At 38.1% G+C, this 16691-nt stretch overlaps 1 gene segment (V, D, J or C); it reads right to left on the bottom strand.

Annotated features, from left to right (window-relative positions):
* Positions 1-13416: 13416 nt before the first annotated feature.
* Positions 13417-16371, bottom strand: LOC138833325 (immunoglobulin kappa variable 2-30-like). The segment is given in 3 exon segments: positions 13417-13632; positions 15637-15933; positions 16298-16371. Coding segments are annotated over 3 exon segments (465 nt in total).
* Between the last annotated feature and the right edge of the window lie 320 nt (positions 16372-16691).

Genomic DNA, 16691 nt, shown 5'->3' with positions numbered 1-16691 from the left:
ATGGAATAGAATTGAAAACCCAGAAATGAACCTACAGGCCTATAGCCATCTAATCTTCTATAAGGGAGCTAAAAAAAAATAGAATGGAAGAAAGACAGCCTCTTCAGTAAATGGTGCTGGCAAAATTGGTTAATCACTTGTAGAAAACTAAAGCTAGATCCTTACAGATCACCCTGCACCAGAATCAACTCCAAATGGATCAAAGACCTTGGAGTCAAACCAGACACCCTGAAAACATTACAGGATGGAATAGGAGAAACCCTAGGTCTCCTTGGCACAGGCTGAAATTTTCTTAATAGAGACCCAGAAACACAACAAATCAAAGAAAGGTTGGACAAATGGTATTGCGTGAAATTGCAGAGCTTCTGCATGGCAAAGGACATAGCTAGCAAGATCAGTTTTTGCTGTTTAACATGTCTGTTCCCTAAGTATGTAAGTTGCTTTGGAGAGAGAGCTTCTGTAGCAATTATAGTCAGGCTCACAAAGGGACAGGTGACACTCACAAATTTTCCTGATTTAACTTTGATTCCAGGTAAGCCATGCTTAAAATCTATTTTTACGGGTCTCCATGTTACTCTGACCTGACTTGTCAGTCACCTACCTATTCTTAACTGGGAAGCAAATATTGATTAAATTCTTCCCTAGGAATTATGATTTATAAAAGCAGGAAGATAGTGATGTAAGTAACTCTGGTGTATTAACTTCCACAGGCTCAAGAGGAGCTGAAACTACTACAGCAACATATTCAAAATATAGAGTTAGAAAGAGTGGATCCTGAATCTCTAGCATATAAGGAGATAAATAGTTCTTTCCAGTTAGCTGAAACGTTTAGGATATCATAATCAAAATGGTAAGATCTATTCATCTCTAAAATATATACAATGGATTTTGCCAAAGATTGTTATCCTAAATCAAGACTACCTCTTTATTTTACTGACAGAAGCAAAAAGAGAAAGGTATATTGCTCTTATAACAACTCCCTTAACAGTCTACACAGCAGAAAGAACTGTTCATCAACTGTTCAAGGTTTAACCCACTTCTTTTAATCTCATTAGAGCTCATTCCCAATTGCTCGGTCCTTTGTCCCAGGGCAATGAGTTCATTGATCATAGGTGATTCCTCTACAATGTTTCTGCTTATACTAGTACTAAATTGCAATCTTCCCTACATAAATGGCACATTAAACATATTACAGGAATCCCATATAATGCTCAAATACAAGCCATTGTGGAATACAGTAACCATACACTCAAGTCTCAACTAAGTAAACAAGAAAGGGGAATAGGCATAGGTCACTGGACCAAAGAACAGATAGCAAACATTATGTGCCCTAAATTATGAAAATTTAATTTTGCATCCAATACTTCACCAGAAGATAAACATTGGAAGGTTCTGAAAAAATTGCCATCTTCATGTCAGTCTATATGGTAGAAGGATGACAGTGATAATACCTGGAAATTAGAAACTGTCAATGTATGGCACCATGGTCATGCTTATGTCTCCACAGGTTTTGCAGACATCTGGTTACCAGCCCAGAAACTAAAACCCAGGAATGAAGAAAAGATCATCTAATACCAAGGAACCACTGGATGAATCCTTCAGGAGGATGAAGATGACTGCAGGCACTGGATAAACAGTGCAAACCAGAACAGCAACTATTCCCATCTCTGAACAGATGAAGAAGCTTTCTCAAGAAGCTAAGAGATGCTTACAGGACAATGGACAGGAAATTAATGCCATGTCTTTGTTTGTAATGGAAGCAGCACTTATTCATAATGTGAGTGCCTCTTGCAGAGTGCAAGCCTCTGCCGGGAGGGTTCCAATGCTGGGTCAATATTATACTTAACTTATACTGTGATATGTAACAATTCAGAAGTGGGACCTGTCCATTGATATAAAGGTAGAGTAGAACTATTTAGTCAGAAAAAACTTGAGAGTCCCTGGATAATGTATCTGATTGGTTTAAGTTCCAAAATACAGAAAGGTTACCCCCAAGACAGTGCCCTTATAGAAAAAAATGTTACTGTATATTTAGCTCCTGAAACAGAATTTACAGTTCTTCTAACATAAGGCTTCAATTGGCCATTAATACCATGATTAAAGCTTCCTTTTTATTGAGGAAAGCCCTTCTGTACAAAATATCCTATTGCAAAATTTAGTCGGAACTGCTGTCAACTTAGAAGGGGACAAATTTATAACCTAGGATAAAATTAGTCAGCAAAAAGATGAAATCATAGAGAATGAGTTAAGTATGGACCTTGAATTTATAGTTCATCAAAAATGTTTATGTTTCATTTTTGTGGACTATCTTAGTAACTGTTTTGTAGCAATACTTGCTTTGTCTAAAGGAAAATTACTTGGAATTGGTTGGTCTTTTGTTTGTGGAAGAAAAACATCTCGTGTTCTGAAGAGAAATTATTCAGGACTGTGTTACATTGGGAGGATGTACCTCTATTACTTAATAATTTGACTCACCAGAATAAGGGATGAATGAAACATGATCTCCAGAAAATTGTGATGATAACCTTATACTATTAAGTACTGATGATAGATTTGTAGCTACAGCATTTATTTTACCTGACCCTAAACTTGTGGAGTAGGTGTGGAGTAGGTGTCAGCTAGCTTGTCTTTTCAACAAGACAACAAATGTTAGGGCCATAATTCTGGAAGAAATAAATCAGGAAATAATGGAGTTAATATCAAATATTTGACAAAAATGAGCTTCCAGAGATTATTTGCTGATGAAAAACAAGAATTTGAAGGGTTATATTGCTTTAATATAACTAACAATTCTCAAAAAATTCAGAACGAGTTAGAGCAGCTCAAAATGGAATTAAACAAGTTAAAAATTATTAATGACTGGCGGCTGTCTTGGCTATGTCTCTTCTTGGGTTCAAGAGCTTCCATCTTAGGGGTTGTCTTATTGGTTCCCTGTCTGTTCCAATGTTTATCATCAGCTTGTTTTCACAATGTAATGAACTCTGGAGTTGAGCTGTGAGACCTAGAAAAGGTTAAGAGATTGGAAAGCCATCTCTGACTGCATTCAGAAGGTTGAGAGTTGTGCCTAGGAAAGGTAAAACTGTCAAGGCTAAACAGAGGTTCAATTTTCTCCCTTAAGTGTGAGCTGCTTAGACATTTAAGACCTTAGAGATGAAAAAAAAAGTCTATGTTAAAGTTGGATTTTTTTGGGGGGGAGTCCGGTCGTGGGGCCTGAATTCTGGGCCTGGGCACTGTCCCTCAGCTCTTCAGCTCAAGGCTAGAGCTCTACCACTTGAGGCACAGCGCCACTTCCGGCATTTTTTTTTTTTTTTTTTTTTTTTTTGCTTATGTGGTGCTGAGGAATCGAACCCAGGGCCTCATGCATGCAAGGCAAGTGCTCTACCACTGAGCCACCTTCCCAGCCCCAAGTTGGATTTTTTTTTTGTACCTTTGCATGTTCCTCCCCAATGGTATAACCCCTGTTTTCATTGTATTTGATGTTGGTATAATTTGAGGAGGGGAAGGGAAAAAACAAAGTGTTTAAATAGGAATACAGGTTTACCCATTGAAACAATGAGATGTACAAGGCACTACATTGAAAAACAAACTTTACTATATAGGAGGGGGGGAGTAGAAAGGGGGAGGGTAGTTGAAGAGGTGGGAGGGAAGGGAGTAGGGGAAAAACAAAGGAGGAGGCAACAATGCCTGAAAAGAAATGTACTGATTACCTTGCTCATGTGACTGTAACCCCTCTGTACAGTATGTTCACCATAAAACTTATGTGGGCTGGGAAGGTGGCTCAGTGGTAGAGCGCTTGCCTTGCATGCCTGAGGCCCTGGGTTCGTTTCCTCAGCACCACATAAGCAGAAAAAAAAAGCCGGAAGAGGCACTGTGGCTCAAGTGGTAGAGCGCTAGCCTTGAGCTGAAGAGCTGAAGCACAGTGCCCAGGCCCAGAGTTCAGGCCCCCCAACCAGACCCGCCCCCCAAAAAAGAGTGTTTATTGCTTCCCTCTGCTTCTAAGGGAGGCATTTATCACTTGTGTGCAAACTATGCTTCATGTTAATGCTGTTAATTTCAAAGATATGGATACCCTAGTCTCTGCACCTACCTGTAGTCACTTTGTCTATACTTCTTTTTCTTTTTGTACGTTTTTTATTGTAAGCATACTGTACAGAGGGGTTACAGTTATATGAGCAAGATAATGAGTACATTTCCTATGGAGCATTGTTGCCTCCTCCTTTGTTTTTCCCCACCATCCCTTCCTTTCCCACCTCCTTAACTCCTGCCCCCGCCCTCCCCTAAGTGGTAAAGTAACATAGTGTCTTGTACATCTCATTGTTACAATAGGTCAACCTGTATCCCTACTTATGTCCTTTTTAAATTATGTTTTTTATTGTAAAGATACTATACAGAAGGGTTACAGTTACATGAGTAATATAATGAGTACATTTCCTATCCAGCATTTTTACCTCCTCCTTTGTGTTTCCCCTACCATCTCTGCCTGTCCCACTTCCCCAACTCCTCCCTCCCCACCCAAAGTTGTAAAGTTCGTTCTTGTACATCTCATTGTTACAGTGGGTCAGCTGTATCCCTATTTCAGCATTTTGTTATTTCCCTTCCCCTCCCCAAATGAGAAAAATGTATGTACAAGATGTAGGGCACCGGAATAAAATACAGTGAAACAGAGATTTTACCATGGGGCAAGAACATACAAGAGAAACAAAAAAAATCATATAGTATGTTGTAAGTACATTAAAAACAATTTACTTTGCCTGTTCTGAACTAAATTAAAAAGCCTTGTTAAGGGATCTCAGGATTCAGAAGCAGGTGCTGAGCTCTGGATCTCCTGCTGCCCCTTTTCTATTGTGCCATCTTTCTCAGTTCGGAGGCCCAGTATCATGTCATCATCATGCTGTTTCTGATGGTGATTACAGACAGGTTTAAAACTTAAAAGAGGGGCTGCACCTGTTCTCGTACTGGCCAATGACTTAGATCTATTGCATGAGGTAACAGAAGAGGAAATGCCTCAGTTATCTTTGTAATTATGTATTCTGGTACCAATCAACTTATGTTTCACGTAGTGACTTGTTGAAAGAGTTTAATGCATATTTAAAGTATTTGCTAAAATTTTTTGGTGAATATTCCTGAGAATCATGCACTTAAAGTTGTCATCTTGATCTTTCACAAGCCCTCAATGACATTTCATGGAAAAACTCCATTTTTGTCTCCCTTTCAAAGATGTAGCACACATGCCCTTTTCTTTTGAATCATTTGATGATTTACATAGTATCCTTGGGTCCAAGCCAGGCTGGTCACATTCCTGTTTACAATTAGCTTGTAAGGCTGACATTTTATTGGCCCTTCATTTAATGATGATAACTGTTACTATTGTGATAATTTCACATCATGAATCATTTAAACATGGAAACAACTTGATTGTGCTCCATTTCTCACTAAAGCATTTGAGACCAGAAAAATCCGCTTTTGGAAAAATACTGCCTACCTCAGTTTACTTTAGAATGATGCTCACACAACTGAAAACAAATGCTAGAATAGTAGGAATCATAATTGATGCTGGGAGGCAGAGATCAGGTTTGTAGTCCTAGCTATTTAGGAAGCTGGGATCCTAAAGATTCTGGTTGCAGGACAATCGAAGAAAAATATGGTCACAAAGCCTATCTCGAAAGTGACCACTAAAAATATTGTTGAGTGTATGGCTCACGTAATCAAGGACCATTTAAGCAAATGTAATTTCCTATGCTCAACCCCAGTACTTACAAATAACCAAATAGCAAGACAATATATCCTTCTCAATCGTTCTTAATTTAAAAGAAATACCAAAAACTAATCTAATTCTAGGTAAGGTTCTGCGAACTCTAACCTTGATATCTTTTCTAGGAAATTTAGCAAAATAAGCTATTTTAACAAACTAACAAGAGTTATTTGCATAAAATTATTTGGGCCATATATGGCAAAATTCTGGGCAATAATCTCTGTAAAAGCCAATAAATCATGATGAGCAGATAAAATTAGAGCAAATGTTTCATATCTCCACAAAGTTTTTACTGTTTCCTTTAGTATAATTTTTATGATTTGTGTATTTAATTTTTTGTCACTTAGCATAACAAACTAGAAACTGGTTATCATTCTATAAATGATTAAATCTAAGTCTCATTCCAGTAAAAGGAGTTGAGGACATAAGGACTTGGAAAAGAAAAGTACACAGATACACTCAAAAATAAAATCAACTCATGAATCCATTTTAAATACAACTGCTTGCTTAGAAAATAATTGTGAAGGGCCTGGGAAGGTGGCTCAGTGGTAGAGCACTTGCCTTGCATGCCTGAGGCCCTGGGTTCGATTCCTCAGCACCACATAAGCAAAAAGAAAAAAAGCCAGAATTGGGGCTGTGGCTCAAGTGGTAGAGCGCTAGCCTTGAGCTGAAGAGCTGAGGGACAGCGCCCAGGCCCAGAGTTCAGGCCCCATGACTGGACCCAACAAAAAAAAGAAAAAGAAAATAATGTGAAGAAATGTTAAATTAAGAATAACACTAATGCCTATTACTCAATACCAAATTTGAATTGTGGAAAATGAGTAACAATATGAAATATGTCATGACCTCACTTACTGATGGAAAATATAATGGGTACAAAGCATACTTTAAAGATGTTTGTACTAGAGAATGTATTTCTATGTTTTGTGGAAATAAGTGCTTAACACTATAGATAATATCATTGTTATTGTTTTGTTATTGTTTTCTGTCATAATATATGTCCCTGAAATGTTCAGAAAATATAAATATTCACCAAAATTCTTCTTTAGCAAAAACAAGCCATTTCAGCCAGGTGCCAGTGGCTCACTCTGCAATACAAGCTACTTACTCAAGAGGTCCAGATCTGAGGATCACAGTTCAAAGCCAACTCCAGTTAACTATTAAAAATTCCAAAAGTAGAGCTGTGGCTCAAGTGGTAGAGCCTTGAGCCAAAAATTCTCAGGGATTGCTCCCAGGCTCTGAATACAAGTACCGGTATCATCACACAGAAAATGAAAAGAGCCATTTCAGTTTTCATATACTATCTATAGAACTAAAGCAGACTATGCCAACATGACTTAAACTGTCACTCTCCTATGCTAATACATAATACTGTGGCTGTAACAACATCACCAAATTTGGTGACCACATGCTGAAAAGGAAAAGAGTAAGGATCATAGAGGAGTGTCCATTGTGCCCCGGTGGGATTCAGGCTCCTAAATGTCTTTAATAAAGACCTGAGGCAATCAAAGGAGGAAGGACTTATAAAAGGGCACTTTGTATTCTGCCATTCAGGCTCCTTTGCCTGATGCTCTTAGTCTGGATTCATACATTAGAACCAGGTGTATTATCCCGATGTCAGGCCAGAAGCTCTTCAGAGTGAATTGTTTGTGTCCAACAAGCAGGAATACATAATTTGGGCCTAGGAAGTGTGAATCTATAAGAGTATTGTGATATGATTACATAAAAATGATCTGATCTCAAGGACCAGGAGCAAGTGGCAGTTTTATTTTGGGGATGACTGACATTTGCAGTATGAAGCCCCTCACAACAGGAGACTGTCTAGAAGCTGAGATGACAGGGAACAAAGAAGGGCTAGTCAGTCTAGAAGACTTCACTCTGAGACACACAGGGAGTCTCTAGGTCAGAGATACACAAGGCCAGTGTGGTTAGGAATTTCCATGACCTGGGTTTATCTTTCCTGATTGCTTGATGTTGTGGATGGAGTTTTCTGCAGCCCACACTCTATCTACTTCTTTAGTGGTCAAAATCAGTGCCACTTTGTGGAAATTTGAAATAACGGATATGTAAAATTAAATTTGGCAATACAAATCTGCCTTTAAAGAAAACGGTAAAGAAATGTGTGGTTTGAATAAATGACATGAAGCATTAATAGACATCTTTATCTCATTTATATCATACAGTTGCATATGCTCTAGTTTGTCTAGACTATAATCTTGCAAAGTCTCGAGATCTATATTACATTAATGGGGTTCTAAACAAACAGAGACCTGTCTCCATCTGGTGCCTATACTGGAGGATCCAACTTTTTAGAGATGAGAGTTCTATCCATGGATGAGAATGAAAACCCAGACACTTGTCAAGGCCACTTCCATGTAGATCCAAGTATAAGGAGTGGAATACCAGCCACTAAGAACCTACACATGAATACTGTGTGCCTTTTCTAGTTACTTTAAGACTGATAACACTGGGAAATAATAGATTGATAAATATTACCAGTAACTAGATGTACATACCAGGATCTGTGAATGTGTAAACCAAAATGGGAATCTCTCTAAAATACTAAGAAAATCCTCCTTGTTTACACTCAAGAATTTTTTGTTTGATTTTTTAAAAATATGTTTTTATTGTAAAATACTGTACAGAGGAGTTACAGTTGCACGAGTAAGGTAATAAGTACATTTCCTATTAAGCATTGTTATCTCCTCCTTTGTTTAAGGCCTACCATCCTTTCCCTTCCCACCTCTCCAACTCCTCCCCCCTCCCAACTCTGACAACTAAGAAATGGTGCTTAGGCATAGTTACAAATCTGGACAGCTGGTGCGCCTGCTAAGAATTTTAATTTTACTTCTTATACTTGCATTTTCAGAATAGTTTGTGTTAATTTTCCTAAATGCTGTGTAGCATGGATCCAATTCTATCTAGGCTTTTGCCTATAGAAATTATTTGTTTTACCACTAATTGTTCAATAGATACTGTGTTCTCCATTGTATTGTTTTTCACCCTTTCCAGAAAGCAAAGAACTGTAAGTGGAAGAGATTGGTAGGAATATCAGGTATCCTCTACATCCACATGCCTATTTCTGGACCAGAACAAGATGAGCTATAAAATCTACAGCTTTTCTTTTGAAAATCTTTTTTGTATAATTTTATCTTCTTGTTTACTTTGTGAACCCAATTGAATATCACAGCTCAGATCCTTGTAAGTATAGATGTGTCTCTTTAATAAGACAGCATGTGCATTGTCAGATCTGTGCTGGTGGGGCAGAAGAAGATAAGTAAGCTGGAAAGGATGGTCCCTGATTTTTTTTCAACCAAAAGTTTCAAATGAGTACCACTGTCATCAGATGTAGGCACAAATATGAGCAGCTGGGGCAGCCAGCCTTACACTTGTGTTTCCCTGGGAGGTTTATGTTATGACTTGTATCACTGTGGGAGAGTCACTGCATATTGCATACAGAAATAAGTTGTAACATCTTTAGGCTGCAGGCTGTTTATGGTAAAAGTGAACTCTGTCCCAGATCAACTGCCCCTCACTTTGATGGGACCCCAGATTGCAAACTGAATGCTCTATATCAAAGGAGCTTGGAGATTGTTCCTGCTTCCTGTTGATACCAGTGTAAGTAACTGCTAATATTGTGACTAGCCCTAGAGGTGATGGTGACTCTGTCTCCTAGAGACACAGAGAGTGACAGAGACTGCGTCAGTTGGGTGTCACATCTGTCACCTAACATTGAAATCACAAAACTTGTTGACACTGTACTTGATTTTAGTACCCTGCATCTTGATTACACATTTGTCTAATCTGGGGAGGGAAAGGGGAATAACAAAATGCTGACATATTGCAACATTGCAACAATGATACCCACAGGATGGTATATTGGAAATGAACTTTACACGGTATATTGGAAATGAACTTTACAACTTCTGGCAAGGAGTGCAGGGGTGGGGAGGAGGGGGAGGAGTGTGGGAAGTGAGTGAGGGAAGGGATAGTGGGACAAAAACAAGGGAAGGGCTAACAATGCTCAAAAAGTAATGTACTCATTGCCTTGCTCACGTAACTGTAACCCCTCTGTATAGCATCTTTACAATAAAATAAAATTAAAAATAGTACATTAATTTATTAAAAGACTTCCTTGAAGAACTATTGTTAAAATATGGTTTACAATATTGTGTTAAGTAAATCAAGGGATTGTTTTTCCTTACCTGGAAGCCAGAGCAGCAGAAATCCCAGGAGCTAAGCAGGGGCCCTCATGTCCATGCGGTATGCTGACTGGGACTGAGTCCTGACCAGAATGTGAACAGACTATTATGGCATCCTAAAAGCAGTGGGCTGGGCTCTGGGCACGGGTAAATTGCAGGGACTAGAAGTGTGGTGCACAGCTATAAGGCTGCAGATTTTAGTATCTTAGCTCAGACAGGTTGTCCTTAATGTGCGCAGGATACATTAAGGTCAACCCAGCCAGAATAATACAAATGTGCTAGCATGGGATGGTATTCTCTTGGGTCCAGTGAACTAAATGAATTTATGTCCCGTGATATGAGTGAATTGTGATATCCATGTTGGTCATGAAATACTTTTTGGCTAGCTTTTTAACTAAGCCAATCTTCCAGGAAAAGATAGTTCCAGAGATATATAAGTAATTATTTTTTTACCAGATTCCCTGACTCATTAGCTTGTTTCTTTTTTTTAACAAACTTTATTGTTTAGTGATCATGAAGAGAATTACCCAATTACTCAGAAATAGAACGAGACTTAAGACTGAAGATAGATGGAGAGATAGATAGATGAATAGAGAGAAGCCTAAAATATTTCAATGAATGATGAAGACATATGTGGAAATATTCTTTGTGAAATATATTGTCATGTTCTGCAAAGTACAGTCTATCTACTGGGTATCTGCTATCACCTCCACCTAAGCCATTTGTTGCTCTCCACTCTTGAATGCACTTTTTCATAACCAGGATTTAGGACAGTTAACATCAGACTTTGGCTCTCTGTCTTCTGAAAGGACACAGATTCATGAACAGCTTTGTGATCATTCCACGCGTCTGAGCTAGAAGTCTCCTACACCTTTGGATGACATTCATGTTTCTGTCCTTTCAAATTGTTCCCATTCCGAAACTGAGATATTCTTTATCCTACAAACTGAAGTCTACTCAGATTACTCTGCTCTATAAACATGTGCATTACTATGTTACCCATCTCTTTTAGTGTCAAACTGAAGAAATCGTTAGTAACTGAACTGCTGTCTGGGCTTGTAACCCAGACAAGCAGAACCCCAAAACCCTACTTGCAATAAATATCCTTAAGCAAAAAGATACGGATATATTACAGCAATAGAAGAGTATTTATGAAATCTTGAGTTCAATCCTCAGTAGCACAGAAAAAAACACAAAAAGAAAGACCAGCTTCTTAAACTAATGCCATACATTTTCATGTGCAGAATTCCCTGGTGCTGACAGGGCTTCTGTGTGGCTGCCCTGCAGAACACTAAGATGATCCCCATATTATCGCTGAGCTAACGCTGAAGAACCATGAGCATTCAGATCCTAATGTTATGATGACATTTATAAATGTAAAAATTTCCCAATCCAGTGACTACTCAAGCTGTAGAAGTGAATGAATCATTATGATACTGGCAAGTATTAAGTGCATTAATCTTTCTTTGAAGACAGTAACTTCACACATTTCCAATCTAATTGTCTGTTAATACAAGTGTATTAGCATATGAACAGGCACTACTAACATTTCACTGTGCCTTTTCTACAAAGTCTGTGTAAAAAGGATTTTTCTCAGTGGACCCTTGTATTTTTATGCTAAGAGGTAGAAGACCTCAAATGTCACTGAGTTGTGGAAAGTACTTAGATCACTGGAGGTGCTGCCTTTGGGAAGGTTAAAGGAGTAAATCAGATCTCTTAAGAGTCAATTGCTATGATGTGAAGACAACCAAATAATCAGCCTCTTCAACATGTGGCTTTCTAATAACACATCATATCCTGATACAGACATGACATCCCTTACCTGAGAACAGACAAATAAGGACACTGCACCTAGGACTTTCTAACTCTAAAAGTATATATTAAACAAAACTGTTCTTTGTATAGTGCATAGGTACTTTGTTATAAAAACTGGGAATGAGCTAATGAAGGCATGTGTATGTGTGTGTACACAAGCATGTATATACAGATGCACATATGTGTGTGTTTAACATGTGGGTTAAATAGACATATGTGGCTAATAAAGAAGTAAGGAGAATCTTTTACCCTTGATACTTATCCTGTAAACACAGCTGATTTTTTTTCTGCCAGTCCTCATGCTGGAATGCAGGGCCTCGGCACTTTCCTTGCACTATGTATACTCAAGACTAGTGCTCTACCACATGAGTCAGAGCTCTATTCCCAGATCTTTTTGGACAATTAGAAATAAGAGTCTTTCTTTCCTGTCTGGGTTGGCTTTGAACCACAATCTTCAAATGTCAGTCTCCTGAGTAGCTGTAGTTACAGTTGTGAGCCACCAGCCCCTGGCTTGCACAAGGCTTCTTAGACCTAACAAGGAACACTTGTTATCTTGCTGAACTGAATATTCACATTCAGTAGATCTGAGATGGTTTATAATTTTGCCTTTGTCACATGGTCTTCGTGATGTTGTTGATGCTGAATTCTGTACAAACTCTGAAGAGAAAGAAATAATACTGCATCCCTATTTATTTGTTTACTTTTTATATTGTTAAGAAAGATTTTGGTTTGTTTATGAAGAGATTCTTACATATTTCATGTAAAAACTTCATTTTCCATTGACCTGTGACTTAATGAAACTTTCCAGTGTTGCTTGCAATATGTTGATGATACTTAGATTCAATATGGAAATGTTTTGGGTAATGAAATCTTGATCAAATCCTTGAGTTTTGGGTCATATGACCACAAAGGGTGGCCAGCTCTCAACTTCTATTATACAGTTTCTACAGGAAGTGTATTTCCCACAATGCTTTTCCCTCTCTGGTTTCCTGAGGATATGCTAAATGAGGGCCTCACATAGGATTCTAGGGCCTAAGATGACTCAGTCATATCCATCCCCAGATATACAGGAGGAAATAGTTGAGAGCTGTAGACAACTGAGGATTCATAAATTTTTACATATTTTATATGTATTCGGTATGTTTTATATTTTCATTGTACAAATACTGTATAGAGGGATACAGCTACATGAATAAGGTAATGAGTACATTTCCTTTCATGCATTGTTACCTCGTCCTTTGTTTTGCTCCTATCCTTTCCCTCCTCACCTCCCAACTCCTCCCTCCCCCACAAGTTGTAAAGTTTGTTTGAAAGATAGTGTCTTGCACATCTCATTATTACAATGGTTCAGCCTGTATTATATAAGTTTTTATACATTATGTGTGTCTAAGTATGTTTTTTCCATTAATGCATACATGTGAATATCTATCAGTAATTTCATATACGTAAGCCCATTTCTAATTCCTCTGATATTGATTGATGTTTATGTGTCAATTGCAAATTAATTGTTTCTTTTCAGAAGGTTCTATGGTAGATGCAACTGCATTACTTTTATTTACATAATGTCATATTTGTCTCTGTTTTCTATCACTTTATATTTATTTTATAAATATATTATGTAATCAGTTCTCATAAAAATGCATCCTCTCTATGTGTTCATGTTTCATATAAAACCAGTCATCATTTCAACAATAATAAAGTGTAACAAACTCCTCTAAATCTAGGTGCTCATAACACAAATCATTTATGTTAGTGCAAAGACAAATTCACACTTGCACTGATGTGCCCAATCCAGGCAGGGCTCAGCTTCTTCATTTTGTTGCAGGTCCCTGGTCTTGTCTCCATTGTGTGCAATTGTTTGATCTGGAACAGAGACATAAGAGGAAGTGACCACTTAGAATTATATACATTCTGTTCTGGTGAATCTATTGTAACAAATTTATGTCCAAATATCCCCTGAACAGGACCATGAATTTTTATCAAATTGCTAATAAACATTTATTCCATTATACTTTCAAAGGATTGGATCATATAACTGAGAAATAATCATGAATTTGCAGTTTGGCATCCAAGAATAAAAATTAGTTTCAGTTAATTAGACAAAGATGTAGTTGTGTTGCTACCATTTTTTTCTTAACAGGTCTTCGTTGAAGTAAAAATCTCCTAAAGCTTAGATTCCAAAACATCCCATGGAAACCTGTTAACTTGTTGAAACACAGAGCATCATTCCTTGAAGAAATGTGAATCAGCTATTTTGCATTTGTAACCAGTGCTCAGGGATGATAAGAATATTTCTGGTTTCAGAAAAAGAATGAGTAGAAATGCTTAATTATATATATTTAGGTAACACATCTGACTCCATTATATTCCATATGTGTGTTTGCCTGTGTATGTGCTTTTCTAGAAAGGTATTCCAGTGTTAAATGTTGACAACAAATATTTAATGTAATTTCTCATTTTGTAATTACAATTATTACAATGAATTTTTCTTGATATGATATTAGACTCAATAATAATATCTAGAAATAACTCCACGTGAGCTCCAGTCACAACTCTTAGATAGGAAGTAATAATAACAGCTGACTTGTCAATCATACAGCAATAGCAGTATGCTGGAGTCCCAGTGAAACTTTATTTTTCTTTTCTGATGACTCACAGACTTGTGAGGAGACAATGAGGAGCCCAGGTGAGAATTAGAAATCTGATGGGAACTTCTGTTAAAATGCCTGAGTAGAGAGGAGAACTGAGATCCAACTCTGACATTTCTGGCTGGTCTTCCACAAAATGCTACAATTGTGGATAAACATTGCATTAATTGTTCCTGTTAAGATGTTCCATAAGTAACTTAAAGTTATTCCATAAGTTCATATACATTCCAGACCTACACTTCTTCTATGAATGATACCTTGATGAAATCAGAGCATTTCCAACTTCATGCCACTTTTTCCCAGATGGATTGGAGAGCATCATGGCAAAACAATTTATAGAATCTGAAGCAGATGCACACTGGGCACTGGTGGAGACTTGTGAATTCCCCAAGTCCTAGCCTGTGAGATGTCATAGTTCCAGGTGTCTAAGGTGATAGAAGTGGATACAAGGCAAACAAGATTAATGATGCCCTCCTGAAATGTTTTTTTTTTTATATATAAAGCCACAGAGGTTGACCAGGTAAGATTGTGAATATAGCTCTCATTGAAAAAGAGTTCAGTCTCAGACTTCTGGGACCTATGAACCATTTTACAGGGTTTCACCACACACCATTCTCTTAAGTAGAGCCAGAGCCCCAGGACATAGAAGGCAGACATTACTCTGCTTTGTGCAATTTTGTATATTCCCCAGATTGATCCAGCCGAAAGACACTGATCAAACTCTGGTGATGGCTTGATGGTCAGGCAGGGTTTGATGAACACACAGAGCAGAAGCTAGAAAAGGCACAACTGGGATTCCAGGTTCTGAACAGAAAGCATATCAAAAGATGTAGTCTACGTGTACTGAAAGGTAGTATTATAAATTTCATCACAGAGAGAATAATCATCACAGAAGACACTTGGTTTTTAGAGTAAAGGTTGGCTATAATATTACTGAAGAGAAAATTGAATTTTCAATAAATACCTAATTGTTCTTCTGGTCTTTATATTCAGGTAATTATTCTGGTTGTTACAGATTGCATTTTGTTGTATTGTCATAAACTCTTCATCTCTACTCAGAGTCACTCTTATATTGACCTCAATATCTTCCTCCTAGGCAGACTCACACAATCTGCTGGGCTGCTCCCCAGACCAGCCAGCAGCTGGGTGAGGGCAGTTCACCCAGCCAGATGGGAGGTTTTTGTTCAAGGCTGTATCACTGTGGGAGGAGTATGTTTACCTTGAAAACAGTAATAAACTCCAACATCCTCAGCCTCCACCCTGCTGATTGTCAGTGTGAAATCTGTGCCTGACCCACTGCCACTGAATCTGTCTGGGACCCCAGAATCTCGTTTGGAAACTAAATAGATCAGGCGATGTGGAGACTGGCCTGGTTTCTGTAGGAACCAATGCAAATAGGTGTTTCCATTGCTATGCAGAAGGCTCTGACTAGACCTGCAGGAGATGGAGGCTGGCTCTCCCAGGGTGACAGGCATGGACCTTGGAGTCTGGGTCATCACAACATCTCCACTGGATCCTGGAATTAGAATAAGGCAGAGAGAGCAAGGTTATATATAAACATAGAGAGCCATGCATGAATTACTTTTATTTAAATATATGTTTCCTCTTTTTCATATTCATGATTTAATTTTTAATTTAAAATACTAAGTATAAAAAGTAATATCCTTGCAGCACAAAAGTGTCTCTAGGAGTTGAGCAGTATTCCCACCTAGCAGTCTTCACTCAAGCACAGGTTCTTGCTCTTTCTGGACTGTTTCTCACTCTCTCAGACCTAAACCTCATTGCCCTACCATGAACATTTAACACATGGATAAATTACCACTGGTCCATGAGAGCTAACCTCCCACCCTCTCTAATTCCTCACTTCCCTTTGCCCTTACCAGAGATCCAGAGCATTAACAACCATAGCAGCTGAGACAAGGACTTCATTTTTAGGAGTGGAATGAGGAGTCTAGACAGGTCAAAGCAAGATCATAGCTGAGCCTTTATTTCAGACTTAGAAAGGAAGGTCCTTCTTAGGGAGCAATATGCAAATAGCCAGGTGGGTGCAACAGTGTAAGAAAAGAAAAAGGAACAGTGTCAATGGGCCATCCTTCTTTCCTCTTCAGAGAACGTTCTTTTAAGTCTTTAGCCCTCTTATTTCTTGGGCAGTTGTTTCTTTGAGAATTTGTTGTTGGGGCATTTTATTTTTCAAGTTCTAAGTATATTTTAGATATGAGACCCTAATCCATTGCATTGCTCGTGAAGATCTTCTCCCAATCTGTGGGCTTTCTA

The sequence above is a fragment of the Dipodomys merriami genome, unplaced genomic scaffold (assembly GCF_024711535.1).
Source record: "Dipodomys merriami isolate MVZ:Mamm:240054 unplaced genomic scaffold, mDipMer1.0.p SCAF_204, whole genome shotgun sequence".
NCBI lineage: Eukaryota > Metazoa > Chordata > Mammalia > Rodentia > Heteromyidae > Dipodomys > Dipodomys merriami.
Note: the sequence above shows the minus strand (reverse complement) of the source record. Positions and strands in the feature narration are given on the sequence as shown.